Source organism: Larus michahellis, chromosome 1 (genome assembly GCF_964199755.1).
Source record: "Larus michahellis chromosome 1, bLarMic1.1, whole genome shotgun sequence".
In the NCBI taxonomy this organism is placed as follows: Eukaryota; Metazoa; Chordata; class Aves; order Charadriiformes; family Laridae; genus Larus; species Larus michahellis.
In genome coordinates, this window is record NC_133896.1 from 72,220,015 (window position 1) to 72,235,261 (window position 15,247).

At 40.1% G+C, this 15,247-nt stretch overlaps 1 protein-coding gene across 4 annotated transcripts in view; it reads left to right on the forward strand.

Annotated features, from left to right (window-relative positions):
- PDE3A (phosphodiesterase 3A) overlaps positions 1-15,247 on the forward strand; it is a 270,376-nt gene that overhangs the window by 236,756 nt on the left and 18,373 nt on the right. For all 4 annotated transcript variants that reach the window (XR_012586845.1, XM_074585867.1, XM_074585880.1 and 1 more), the window contains 5 exons: positions 2,367-2,478; positions 5,586-5,699; positions 7,171-7,370; positions 9,607-9,810; positions 13,217-13,372. Coding sequence is in view for 3 of the 4 variants with exons in the window: in XM_074585867.1 (XP_074441968.1) it covers positions 2,367-2,478; positions 5,586-5,699; positions 7,171-7,370; positions 9,607-9,810; positions 13,217-13,372 (786 nt within the window). In the remaining variant the exon portion in view is untranslated. The remainder of the gene's footprint in view (positions 1-2,366; positions 2,479-5,585; positions 5,700-7,170; positions 7,371-9,606; positions 9,811-13,216; positions 13,373-15,247) is intronic.

The window sequence follows — 15,247 nt, forward strand, 5'->3', positions numbered from 1 at the left end:
TTATCCCTGGTCAGGGGGGACTGCACTGCAGCTGCAAGAGCACCGTGCTCAGCCCCTGGCACGGAATGGTAACTGCCAGGGAACTCATGAAGCAGCATGTGGTTTGGGGAGGAAGGACTTTAAAAGACAGTAGTCTTTAAAAAAATGGTTAATCCATAGCAAAACATAAACAAAATTGCACAGTTTGGGGGATTTCTTTGTTTGTTTGGTTGGTTTTAAATGAAGGAATTCCGTTTTTTGACTTTCTGGAAGACATCAATGCCCTTTTTCCTCTTTCTGACCTGCCTTTACCCCTTCCTCCTCCCTGTTAGTTAAGAAAAAGAAAAAGAAAGAAAATGTTACAAAAATGTCTAAATGTCTTGCTTGGCTGTTTACACTTTCTAATGACTGCAGAGAATAATACCATTTTACTCCAAGTCATGGGGAAGCGCTGTCATTCATTTCCATCACAGTCAGCTTTGCTTCATTTCAACTGCTGTGGAATTCCACCCATCCACGTCCAAGGAGGAGGGAAAACATGCTTTTATGACATGCTTTATTGAAGATACCTGTCCAGTATTGGTAGTGTAGACCAGTGAGGTTTGGTCCTGCAGAATAATATTTCTTTATGCTTCCTCTTTTTGTCCGTGGATATTTTACTGGAAATAGGAAGCTCACCATTCAATGATCTAAGACTAGAGTGTAAAATACTTCATCATCTCTCTGTAGCTGAAAGTTTGGATCCCAGCTGATTTATTTCAGCCATGATTCCAGATAGAGAAACAGAATTCTATGCAGTTTCTAATCCAAATTAGGCATAAAGTCAGTCTCTTTGCTCTGCCTCAGTACAGGAGGATACCACAGGGTTTTCTAGAGAGTAAAGTTTTGCCTTCTACAGGCTCTACCTTTTACTCTAAGCTCATGTCTTCCAGAGCACTATAATTCAGTAGTTCCTGATCTCCTTTGCTATGAATAACTTTTCACTTTATGGGCAAGAGCTGTGGCCACAAAGAGAAATTACCACCAGCAGTGATTCTTCCGACTGCATTGCTAGGGCCACTTACAGTTATGGTAGGAATAGAAGTAAGAGCTGGGGCCACCAGCAGAACCCCAGCTGTCAGGTATGTGTCATTAGAGGGGCATCCTGGATGGCGTCAGACACCACGCTCAGCCTGTCTCTGCGTCATCACTGCCCGTTGCAACGCTTTGCTAGAGAGTAGGGAGTAACTACGAGGGGAGGCGGTGACAGGGCGGGGAAAGATCATTAAGGCTGCAAATTCATGTCCTTTTTTATTATTCTTACTGTAAAAATCCACAGTTGCAGGAAATGTGAAGTTTCTGCATATTAAACTTCAGGTGCAGCTCACAAGTCCCAATTTATATCCACAATATACAGAAAGAAATAGGTGTGGGTAGATGTTTGATTTACATTCAGGTGTAAAACACAAAACATAATTTGTAACAATTTCTTATCAGAATAGCACTCATCTTTCTAAACATGCTTCGGATTGCTTAGCTCTAGGCAGATCGTTACCAGACAGATGGCATCAAAAGGACAGAATTTAGCTAACAGCAGTAAATAAATAAAGAAGCTGAAAGGCTTTAGGGTCCAATTTGTTAAATAAGTGAAATGGTCAGACAGTAATTTTACTATGTCCAATTGTTCTGTATGTCAAGTTCAAACTTATCTTCAGAAGGGTCTGTTTTGCAGCAGCTGCTGCATTTCTGAGCACTTGTCTCTCCTGAACACCCCCTTACTCATCCATCACATTATCCCTTCCAATATATCCTCTGCTGGATGTCTACAGTCATCTTTCCATGCAGGAACACTTGGAGCAGCTCTGCTTCCTGAGCCGGTTGCTGCCTCTATAGTCCTGTTGAAGTCACTTTTCCAATTTCACTTCCAAAATGGGGGAAAGGAGATAATGCAGAGGATCCAAATGGTTCTCTCCTTTTGTCATTCCTTCACTTGTTCCCCCATTTTCTGGGAATTGATTTGGTTCACGGATGCTCCTTGGAGAAGTTTGTGGAGAAATTTTTCCCAAGACACTAAGGATCTCTGGTTATCTTCCTTTATGTGTGTATGTTTCTGAGGTGCTTGCAAAATTTGGGGGATCCATGTCCCTGAACAGAAGAAAAGAATATCAGGAAGGGTGTAACGAAGGAGTGAAGACGACTGTTTGGTACTAGTAGCTCATCTGTTTGGCTATGTAACCACATCTGTATGGAAATGTAAATAGCTGCAGCTATAGCTGGATCAAATGTACTTGAGAAAATACTACCAGTAAAGCGGGTTTTCATGCGGTAATTTGACAATTATTTTTATATCTAGTTTTTAGATTTTTACTGGTCTATTTAGCAGGATGGTGGTTTTATTTGTTTTTCAGGTATCATACAGGCTTTTTGAAGACATGGGGCTGTTTGAAACTTTTAAAATTCCAGTGAGGGAATTTATGAACTACTTTCATGCCTTGGAATGTGGATACCGAGAGATACCTTGTAAGTAAAAATTCCCAGCTGATAACCGTGCTTCCCTAAAGTGTTGGGTATTTTCCACACACCTTCTTATTGTAGCCTTTCTTCTCTCATTATAGCAGCTGCTATTTTTCTTCTACTACATCACTAACAAATAGATGGCTCTCTAGGCAGTCTAGTGTTGAACCACAACCTCACTTACCTTTTTTTCATTGCATTTAACGTCTCGTGTTGTTTCATAATAATTCATGGCAAATTCTGTGCAAGCCTGAAACCATATAAAGCTACTACAGGTATAAGGAACTGTTTCTTGATGATGCAAGTGTACCCCAGTGCCCTAACTGGAGGTTATTGAAACATTTCCACCCCGTAAGCAAGTTGGATTTTTACACAGTATCAGTGCTACGCTACCAAAGGAGATGAGCCTTGTAAAGCAGAAAAAACATGCCTGGTAGATGAGTGCATCCTGTTCTTCTGCAACTACAGCTCAGCTGGTATTTTTCAGCGTGAATTCATTTATTCACTGAAAATCCTGCTTTCAGTCATCCCCAAAGTATTTACTATTCAAATCAAATTTACCAAAGTGCTTCAACTGCAAAAGACTGGTTTTTTTCCAGGAGAAGGGAGTGAGTTGTTATCCCTTTTAGCTGGTGGATAACCCTTGTGTTGAGGAATATAGTACACCCTGTTTTCTCCCACCTCCAAGAAAAATGTCGGAGACATTGGTTTAATAAGTCATGTAGTCTCTCTCTCAAACATTAAATACCAATTGGAACAGCTATAGTGGGAGGGAGTGAAGGAAAGCTACCTCAAAATGCCTTCCAGCCAGGTGGTTCGGACTCTGTTCTGTGAAAATGAGAGATCAAATTTCAAATCTTTCCTTGGTTTGAACCTGAGCAGGGATTTGAAGCAACAGATTACAGCCTGAGGGAGCTATAGGTGGATGTCCCACCGTCTGACCATCCTACTGGAGCCATTCCTCTTTTTTTAAAACACTTAACTATTCATAGAGTCTCAGGAATTTTTGTGATTCTAACCCATCATTTCCTTGTTCTTTGTTATGTGTGTTTCATTTTAGTAAAGCAGAATATTTTGTCTAATACAAAGTTAATTTACCTTCCAGGTTTTTTTTTTCTGTGAAGGGGTAAAAACTAAAACAACTTGTCTGGACTTAACCACTTTTTTCTTATGATTGTTGAACTGAAAAAATGGGCAATTCATACAGAACTAATGGTGATTATCCCAGTTGGCTTAAATCAGTACAAGTTTCACAGGGGGCTCATCCCAGCTTTACTCCTGAAAAAAGCATTAGACAGCCTATGCAGGGCGGTCCTCTTGGTTTTGCATGAGATTAGTGTCTCTGGAAAGATGTTCTTGGTACTTTGAGGAAGGCAGGGGAGAGGAGACTCCGTCCCTATTTTAATTTCTTCTTTCAAAAAATATCCATTCCTGTTCTGCTTACTGTTTTGCAATTCCGAATTTCAGCTAGTGGTCACTAGCAAGTATTTAAAGGGAGGGTCACAGGGAAGACAAAAGAGAGCAAAAGAGGAAAGTGAGGGGTAAATACAGGGGCCAAGTGGCATGACATCATGCTGCTTTCTCCATCTTGTCCTTCCTTCCTTCCTCTTCTGCCGTAAAGGAGTGACCTTAGGGTAAAGTTCAGCTTCAGTGCGGAGCAACCCTCCACCAGCTGCACACTACCTATATTTAGGATGCAGCAGGTATAAAATGAGGTGGTTGCTTACACATGTTGCTGCCAGTCCCTTCTCCTCCTCCAGAGTACAGAGGTTTTTTCACCCCTAATGAAATCTGGTCAGCTCTACTTATTACTTGTTAGAGAGGGCTTCTGGACTTCTGTGTTGATTATTTTTCCTAATGAAGGATACGTATCATGTCCAGTGTTAGCTTGATTCTTGACCATTATCTTCTTGATATAACCTAGTTCTTCACCTGTTTCCATCAAGGCTGTTCTAGCAGTCGGTTTGCCAATGAGACATATATGCATGATCGGCATTACCAAGGTGCCTCCAACTAAGATGACTGATTACTTCAAGATGTAGCCAGTTTCTGTGAGTTTTAAAGGTGGGAGTGACACAGCAGTGCTTTTTGCATTTTTGTACTTTGTCCTCTGAAATGTATCTTTCCAGAACTGAAGCAGCAGTAATATAGCCGCAGGTTATCATTCAGATTAGCAAATTTCTTTGTGTTTAGCTAGTCACCTGTACTCTGCCCAAAATTGGCCTGAATCACAAACTGAAACGCTTGTTCTTCAGTGGTTTAATGCCAGATGTAAGCTTTGGTCCTGGCGCAGCAAAGCATGGACCCCTCTTCCAGCATCAGGGTTGCTTTTTACCAGTGTATGTTCAGATGATGCTTTGTGCTGAACCAGCGTGCGATTCTTTTTCTTTTTCAGCCAGTTGTGTTGATTGTGGGATAGTTTATCTGGCCTTGAAGGATTCACTGGGATGAGCCTTGGGGTGACTTATCTCTCATTTCTGCAAAGAGAGTTTATAGTAAGCCATCTTACAGGATCCAGTGCCTGAACTCTGGCTAGAAGACTGCAGAAAGAACCTGGTTTAACTGTGCAATGCACGCATATCCTGAGTTTGAATTTTTGCAGTGCAGATGCTGGCACGGCACCTAAATTTTCTCAGGTAGAGCCGGGTAAGTGTTACCTGCCTTGTATTTAGATGCTGGGTGAAATCTGGCTACTGAAGAGGACGAGATTTTCCCACGAGTTTCACTTGAATCAGAGGTTAACAGTGTGTATTTACCTGATGGCATTTAACTAGCTGAAGGCAACCACGGAAGTAAAGGATTGGAGCTGGTAGCGCAGGTCAGGCTCCTTGTTTAACACTTTCTTTGCAAAGTTGCCTACGTTGCAGATCCCACTGCTTCTCTGCTGTTTTCTCTTTCTTGACTGGTGTGAGACACACCATTGAATGTGCTTCAACTTTAGTAAAAGAAAAACTGAGCGTTTACAGAATACAGCTGTTTTTCATGCTTGTGATAATGTTTGGTTTGTCTCTGCTCAATTGACTGCCGCACAGTACCCACTAGATGGTGCTCATTTCCCTCTGTCGGAAATATCCTTCAGGTTTAATAGCAGGGTCATTTGCTTCCTATCACAGATCACAACCGAATCCACGCAACTGATGTTCTACATGCTGTCTGGTACCTTACTACTCAGCCCATCCCAGGACTCCCAACTGTGATTAATGATCACGGCTCAGCAAGCGATTCAGGTATTTTTAAATGTGCACGTATATATGTTGTATTTTTAGACCTTTGGTCATGAAATTTGCTGGAAGAAAGCCAACAATTGAGGATTGCGTGCAGTGCTTGTTATTATGTAGACTTTTAAGTTCAGTAGCACGTTGGATGTTGAAGTGTTAAGGTATGTTCACATAACTTTGAAGAGAATGGAAATGATCTTCCAAAACATAATGCTTTACACATAACGATGTGTGAATGCAAGCCTTTGTGGTCACCGTAATAACAGATGTTTGTTACCGTTTGATTTTTGCAATGGCTTTTTTCTAGGAAACTGTGTTAGCAATGCTTTTTGACACTGCTTCAGAAGCAGTGTAGACTTTTAAATCCTCAAACCCTGCATTGTTTCGCTATTACAAAACCTCTGGGGCATGCAGGTAGTGCCGTGCATTTGCCACTGCTTGGCTGTCATGAAGTGTTCCTTTGCCATTCCTCACTGTCTGAAAGAAAGAGACGTGTTGCCATTTTGCAACTAGTTTGCAAGACCACTTGTCCACTGTTTTATGGCTGCTCCTTACAGGAAGCTGTTCTTATTGCAGGAGTTAATTTATAGTAACGTCTTCAAGTTCAGTTAGCAACTAGAGGACCTGTCTGTATTTTGCGGGAGTTCTGAGGGAGTTACTGGAAAAGCAGGAGTTTGCTCCAGAAAATCCACTTCTGCTTTTTTTGGAGGTGTTTGTGTGGCATATACGTATTATTTGTGAAACTCTTTAGGATGTTTTGGTGGGGTGGGAAACATTTTTATTCCTGGAAAGTTTTATTAGCAAGGGTTGTTGGAGGCTTTGTAGGTGAGGTGAAATGGGTGGAATGAAAGGGGTTGAATTTGGGGGCTTTTTGGTGTTTGTTACTTGAAAGACATTATTCAGCCGCGTGTAAGATCCATTCAAGCTGATTAAATTAGCAAAGCATCTCACTCGGTATCTGCCTCTGACAGGCATGTTCAAGCTGCTTCAAAAAGAGGCTGTTAAGAGGATTATCAGCAAAGATCCAAAGTCTAGACCTTTGGATTGGAAAACATGCACCGTAATTGAATTAATAAATGCTAGTCTGTTGCTTTAAGGACTGTTAGTGTCTCATAGACTAATCTGTATGGTGAAGCAATTAGAGGAAGGAGTGGGAAGGCTGCGTTACTCAAAAAGCTCCAGCATGCCCATGAATCCATGGCTTATTGCTGGAAATTTACATACTTTGAGAACAGGCTCTGCTGGATGGCTAGAAGATCCCCAGGTGGGATCAGAATTTGTTCCTTTCTAATTGTGTGCCTTATTGCACTGGGTCATGTGCACAATATCAGAAAGCCTTGAGACAGGATGTGTTTATTCTTCTGTTATGTATTGTAAATTTTCTCTCTCTTCCTGCTTTGTTCCTTCTATCTCATTCAGTAAGTCACTGAAAAATTGGTAAGGATTTTTTTTTTTAATTTATTTATTTATTTCTGCTCAGATTCTGACAGTGGAATCACTCACGGCCATATGGGTTATGTGTTTTCGAAGACATACACACCAACAGATGACAGCTATGGATGCCTAGCTGGCAACATCCCTGCCCTTGAATTGATGGCTCTTTATGTAGCTGCAGCCATGCATGATTATGATCATCCAGGAAGGACCAATGCCTTTTTGGTAGCAACGAGTGCTCCTCAGGTAAATAAATCTCAGGCAGTGTTGCTATTAAGTATGGAAGGTGTTTGGTAACAGCTTCTCCTTGCTAGCAGTGCCCATGGCTTCCATTAAGGACAAGTCTACCAAATATTTTGAAACAGCTTATCAAAGTGACAGAAATAATCACTTAACTTGAGGATTACCGGTAAGAGTCTTCTTCCACACCCTCGCCACTCTCAGTTAGTAAAACTGTTAAGAAAGGTACTCATAAAATGTCTCGGTGAAGGAGAAGCTAACGTTCTGCTGACTGATAGAGAATTTGTAACTGTGAAATAAGGGAAGAATTATTCTACCCAGTAAGGCACAGAAAGATGAAAATAAAAAAAAAAAACCACTTGTATAGTTGACTGTGCACTATGCAAGTGAGTTTGCACATGATCATAGTGTATTTTTTGTTGTTTCTATAGAATATAAGTGGCTGCAGTCTTTTATGAATGGAATTTTATACTATGCATCTATTGGGGCACGGTGGGTGGGCTGTGGAAAATCTCAGTTTTATAAATGAAGAATTGAGACTTACTTAAGATTACACAGAGGTTGCTGCCAATGCTGGGAGTTGAATTCAGTGATTCTGAGTCACTGTTTATTGGCTTAATTTATGAGATCATCTTTCCTTACTTTACATAGCTGACCTGCCTGGCTTCAGCATACTGTGCTGAAAAATATTTCTGTGGACAAGGAAAGAAAAAAAGGTAGTTTAATGGTGAGAAGTGTGATAGGGATGCGGAAATTCTAGATTTACTCCCCAGTTTGGATCCAGACTTCCTCTGTCACCAAGAGCAAGTCACCTGAACTTGCTCTGTATCAGTTTCTGTCTATAAACTGATAGTAATGTCTCTCATCCTTGCAACATCTTTATGTGATCAAGAACTTTGATACTCTGTCCAGGTAAAAAGATTGATAGAAGATGTATGCTATCCTTAAATCTACTTTTAAGAAATTAGTGCTATAGCTTTGTGGTTGTAAAAATCAACAAGGGAAGTTAGATTATTACCTTAATGTATTGTCTCTAGTTTGAAAAGAAATTAATCAGAAAAATTCAAATTATTCATGTTATGTTTGGGGGTTTTGGTTTGTTGTTTGTTTTGGTTTGTTTTTTTAAATCTGATATCACCTGAAATTTGCAGAACTTGTATTTGACATCTAGGTTTTTTTCTTCTTTTTTATGACTAGTGTCCAGTAATGATAAAGTGCTGCTGCATTAAAAATCTGCTTTCAGGAGTCAGGCCTGGGTAGCAGAATATATCTATCTCAAATGCTTACTGTTAGGCAAATTAGGCAAGATGGGCTGTAAAGCTGAGTTGCTTCAGCAACCTGTTCTCTGGGGTAAAGAACAGATTCTATACCTTAGGATAGGATTGAATTTTTTCATCTCTAGGTGACAGAAAAATAAAATTGAAGTGAAAAGCCACTGGAACATTGTGTGTAAATGTTTATGTAAAAACTTACAAAACTTCTATCTAATTTACGTAGAAGCATAATTCCAAAAGCTTTTCTTTCTATAAACTAAATTGTCAAAAGACTGAATGCTGCTGAAGCGGAGAGATTTCCTGGATGATTGTTATCCCCTAAAGCCCATTTTCTAGATCTTTCTTTAGTTTCTGAATGGAATTGCCATCACTATGAGAGTTATGTGTCTTGTTAAGGTAGAGATTTAACCAATTTATTTTAGATTTAACCAAATTATTTTAGCGTTTAGTGGAGAAATCTATCTGACTGAGTGTGCGTTGTCAGATTGCAGACTGGAATTTCACTTGGTTCTGTGTTTGGAATCAGCCCACTATAGACAGAATTGCCAGGTACAAACACCAAAGAAAATAATCCCTGTTAAGTGAAGTTAGCTCTGAGAAACAGGGAAGCACATACCTATATTATATTAGTCATTAATTTGTGACCTGAAGCAGAATAATCTATTGTCATACGGTGCAGTTTAGTCAGGAACCAAAAAACCTTGAGCATGAAAGACACAGATTTTCCAAATCAATCTTCCAATAAATCTTCACCATCACAACACTTCAGGTGTCTGCTATTAGTCCTGTCAAAATCACCTCTTCAAACCTCGGGAAAGTTCTTTTAAAAAAAAAAACAAACAACAAACAAATCAACAAAACATTAACCTCCCTCATGCATCATCCCCACATCATTCTCATTCCTGCGTTGCAGTGTTTCTTTTCCTAAGAGGTTTCTCAGCTATCAGCTGCCCACATTGCTTTCACAGGCAGTGCTGTACAACGACCGCTCCGTCCTGGAGAACCACCACGCCGCTGCTGCCTGGAACCTTTTCATGTCAAGGCCAGAGTACAACTTCCTGGTCAACCTCGACCATGTGGAGTTCAAGCATTTCCGCTTCCTCGTCATTGAGGCAATTTTGGCTACTGACCTGAAGAAACACTTTGATTTTGTTGCCAAATTCAATGCCAAGGTAAGAAGATTGGTTCAGGTTTCTGGTGGATGGTCGGAAAAGATTGTGGGGCTTGGTAGCATCTCGGTGAAAAGACTAGAAAGGCTGCTGTGTTGCACTTTCTTCTGAATGTCCTTTTGGTTGCTGTAAAACATTCATTGAATATATATTCAATGTATGTAAAACATACATTGAATAGTAATCTGTCACTTCTGTTATTTTTTACTTATTTAAATTTAGTGACACAGCTTCTTTTCTTATATATGTTCAGTTTTTTCAGGAACTGGTTTATGGCTAAGGATATTATGGACCATTTGAATGTAAATTCCATTTACATCCTACTTTTCAACATTGTTTTCTCATTCACTGGCACTTTAGACCTATTAGCAAAGCACTCAGGAGAAAAAAAAAAAAAGTTGTTACCAAGTTTCCATAATGGATAAATACTTAATATGAATTTTTATTGGTTTAATCATACTGTTATATTAGCAAAGCACAGAAATCATACAAAATTTGAAATTTTCATTTCAAATACAAGGAAAGAATCATCTTTCTCTCCTACTGCATTTCAAATGGCTAAACTCCAGAGAGAGGTCTCTAAAGGTCTTTCTTGCATGTTCCATTCAATGAGCATAAAATCGCAACCCTGGGAAATCATTCTTAAAAATTATTGTCCAGTTTCAACCTGATTTATTGGAAATCACCACTTATCAAGTTACTTTAATAAACTCCATCATCCGTCAAAGCTGTTGGGATGTTACCAAGATGATACCTGCCTTTGGAGCCGTTACTGCCTTCTTGTTCCTTGTGAGAAACACACCAAGCACAGTGTGTTTCTTGACCAGGACGAGGACCCTCTAGCTGTTTTGACGACAGAGATAAAATGTTTTCTGGTGGTGTTGCTTAGCATTGCTCTGTATCCTGAAATTTTGAAGCTTCCAGATGTAGATTTTGATTTCCATTTCCCTGTAACATCTCTCTCTTTGTTAGGCTTTAAGAAGCTGCAAAGAAAGGCCTTAAATTATGGTCTGGGTTGGACAGAGAACTGATCTGTAGATTTGTAAAAGCCTGAACTCTTTCTGCACCCCATTCTAGGCATGTCCCAAAACCTCTGGTAATATCAGAGATTTCCTTAAGTCTTAATTTTAAACTCTGGGATCATTTTCACCTGCCTAATTTCCTCTTGAAGTATTGAACAGCATTGGCAGCTTCTCATCCGTCAGGGCTATGATGACAACAAAGCATGGGGAATTTAGGCTGTCTGAATACGTCCTTTGAATTTGACAGTTTGGACAAAAACCTTTCACTTCTGTGAACATAATTAAGGCATGAAAAAAATATGGGCTAAACCAGTGGTTACTGTGGCTTTGTCACAGAGATTAACTGTCTTAACTGTGGAAGAGGACAAGCTTGACCAAAGTACTAGGTGTAAATTGTGGATATTGAAAACTAAATTTGTCTTAAATCTATTTAGGCTTTACAACAGTAGGTGTAACTACTGTTGTAACCAAGCAAGGCAATACCTGAGACACTGCAGATAAATAGGAGAACAGCCTGATGCGTCACATCCTTCCAGCTCACTATAGATTTGTAAGGATGTCTGTTAACCTCCTCCTCTCTCCTTATTGCTTGAATAGTCAAATGGTCATGCATGGAATAAAAAGTGGAGGAGAAGGTGAACATATTAACTGGTGCTCGTGGTTGAGCCTGGCTTTCCCAGAGTAATCACTGCCTTAAAAAGGGATTATTTATGTTTCGTTGGCAAAAACTCTTTTGTACCAGAGTGGTCTCAGAGAGCAGACCTGACAAGTTTGTATATGGGTGGAGGTGCTATAACTTATAAAACTAACTCTAAATGATCACATTATTGATTGGGTTGCTGAACTCTAGTTTAGTATATTGAGACTACAGCCAGAGAGACCCTTCTGTACAGAAGTCAAAGTAAACAAATGTAATGTAAGCATCCCCCCCACCAGAAAACTTGCAGTCTGGAAAGTACCAACAAGAAATAATGAAGGAAGCTCACTGTCCGACACTTTGATATTAATGCATTGGAGCACTTACTGTTCTCTGAGGTTATTTATGTCAGATCACGTACACCAAAAGCAAAGCTCTCACCACATGGGCCCACTTCTGTGTGGGGCAGGGGAGCTGCTGACAGAGGACATGGAAGTTTCATCTAGTCATAGCACAACAACTTTCTACCCATTTTCAACTATCGCACACTTGACAATTGAAGCTGCGTTTCAAGGAAGGATTCTAAAATTAAGTGGACAGTAGAAGACAGCCCTTCCCACTCTAGGACATATTCTAGGAGAAAAGCTGAGATGGGAAAAGGTGGCTAACGGCAGTAAAGGTTGGTTTCACTGACCTTTTGGAAATGTAAAAGGCCAAAGTCTTCAATGCTTTCTCAGCCTCAGTCTTTGTGGCTACGACCTGGCTGCAGGAATCCCAGGCCCCTTAGGGGTGAGAGAAGGGCTGAAGTGGTGAAGTCTTATCCTCAGTGAATGGCATCAGGTTAGGGAACACTTAAACAAACTGGACATACACAAGTCCATGGGATCTGATGGGATGAAGCCATGTGTATAAATAAATACCTGATGGAGAGACTAAAGCAGATGGAGCCCAACTCTTCTAGTGGTATCTGTTGACAGGACATGAGACAATGAGCAGAAGCTGAAATACAGAAATCCCCATTTAAAAATAAGAAAGGACGTGTTTACTGTGATGTGGGTTGTACATTGGAAAAGGTTGCCCAGAGAGATTGTGGAGTTTCCCTTCTTGGAGATACTCAAAACTGAACTGGACACCATCCTGAGCAGCATGCTCTAGCTGACCCTGCCTTGAGCAGGAGGGTTGTACTAGATGATCTCCAAAGGTACCTTCCAACCTCAACGTTTCTGTGATTCTTTAAGGTGATGCTTTTATTTTAGAGCAGTTGATAATATATATCACTTTTTATTGTGGCAGGTGTGGGAAAATAGAGAGAAGGAAAAAGACAGGGAATACTTTCAGACATACTTGGATCAAATAGGGAAATAAGCTTGTTACCTGCATCTTCACACTGCAATTAAATTAGCATGGCATTTGATGGTAATTTATCTTCGTACACCAAATAGGTAGTAACATCTTGGAAAACGTCATGGAAATACTGAATTTGTTTGTTTTCCTAGCAAAAGCTTTCATTTGCTAAATATTAATTTCTCATAATTTATCTCAATGTTCATTGTTTTTCACTTATTTTTCTTCTGGTGTATTGCTCTACAGCTGATGGTAAATGCCAGCCTTGGGTTAGCTTACCTGCTTACACTTGTGATTTTGTTAAATAGCTAAATGTACTGTAAGATATCCCAGGGCAGAACTTCCTCTGTGGATGCATCCTTTTACCCAGGATTACAGTCATGGTTTTCCTTTTTCTGTCTACTAGGTGAATGATGATGTTGGAATTGACTGGACTAATGAGAACGACCGCTTGCTGGTTTGCCAAATGTGCATCAAACTGGCTGACATAAATGGGCCTGCAAAATGCAAAGATTTGCATCTGCAGTGGACAGAAGGCATTGTCAATGAGTTTTATGAACAGGTAAATAAATGCACGTCCAAAGTGGTATCTGCTGGTTGCATATCTTGTGTTAAACAGTCCTGCAGAATGTTAGTGCTGGTGATGAGTGAAAATCACAGAGAATAGTGGTGAAGGGGATGGCTAGAGTCACACTAGTCTGTCCTTCTGCTGGGTCAGTGAAAGTCCTGATGTGTCCTCAAGACGTCTGAGGATGAGGTTTCTACAGGCTTGACTGTCTAGTCTGGTACTGTTCTCAGTGGACACGATGAACAAGTATTCCTTTCCTCTTTTTTTTTTTTTTTTTCTGTTGGCAGTGTTCACATCTCCCTTCCAGTCTTCCTTAGTGCAAACTATCTTTTTATCCTTCCTTCTATGCCTTTTCAAGACATCAGCTGGTTCTCATTGCTCTCCTCTGCAGTCACTCCAGGTGGCTCACACTTTTATTGACATGTGGTCTCTAAAACTGGACAACATCCTTGTTAAGATGATCTAAACAGAGCAGAGCAATTATTTTAGCTTCGCTGTGGGCCACATCTCTGTTCACACCCACAGAACCTTAGTGTTAACAGAGCATAACTGTAACATTGACTTTCAGTTTATCCCATACTAACCATATCTGCTCCCGACACATTGATCCTGACTCATGCTTTATTTTTTAAGACAACAATTTCAGCTTTCAGAATGTTTGTCAATACAACTGCACTAATTATGCAAAGCTCAGCTGATGGTTGCACGAGGTAGGAGGACAGCCACAGATTGATTTACAAAGACCTGGGAATACAGCCAGGCACTGATCCTCTCCTGCCAGGTGTAAGGGAGACCATAATTGAACCTTTTGTCATTATAACCTATTTAGCCCTGCCCAGTGCATGGGACAGGGCTGTTCCCGCACTATTCCACTGTTTCCTGAGTGGGAACGTATTTTGAACGTGTTCCACATCCTGTCTTTTCTAGAGGAAACAAGCAGGCTAATTCACTGAACCAGACACCCCACAGAATTCTTGAGGAGGCTGTGCAGTAACTTGAAGTCAGAGACTAATCTCTTTTAAAGCCTTTTCATCTTCCCTTAAGTTTACTGTACTTACAGTTTGGAAAAAATCAGGATTTTCTGCTGCTGCTGCCTTCAGGATTATGTAAAGAAATGGGAAAAGGAACAAAACTCAGGCATTGACCTGAAGCTCCTTCATTTATTTCAGATCTGAGAAAAAGGAAGAACAATGACCCTACATATATTACATGTATAGTTGGTTCCAGTTTTCTTTTCATTTTTTCTTAAAGAAAAAGAGCGACTCCCATAACAACAGTGGCCAACCTTTCTCTCCTAAATTTTCTTCCAGGAAATGCTTTTCTTCGTATTCATCTGTTTTCATTACAACTCTCCCAACAAATTCTACTTCATTTGATTCTGGAGATGATCATAGCTTGTGGGTGACTACTGCATGCAGACAAAACCTGTTAATCAGACATATGATATGCCTCTCCTTTGATCCAACATAACTAATGTCAGAGGGCAGTAAGTGCTCCAGTACATTAATGCCATCAAAGTGTTGGATAGTGAGCTCTGAATCAAGCTTGGAAGGAACAGTGTGGGAGGATACTGTGTTATCTGTTCCATGGTAGGAATCTGGGTTATTTTCCATCAGTTAGAAAGGTGTGCCACTAATGTTTCCATGCTCTTGGAAGCTGCTCCAAAGGACTGTTGGAGATTATCTTTTTTATAATCTTGTAATTAAAAAAAAAAAAATACGTTTGAGATTTATCCTCTCTGCAAATTTTGATTCAGAATAACACATATGTTATTTTTGTATTGGCTTTACTTTTGGCATGGGGATTGTGGGCAAATGCATTTGAAATCTTGGGTAGCAAATTCCAAGAGGTCAGGGAGTCATAAGACAT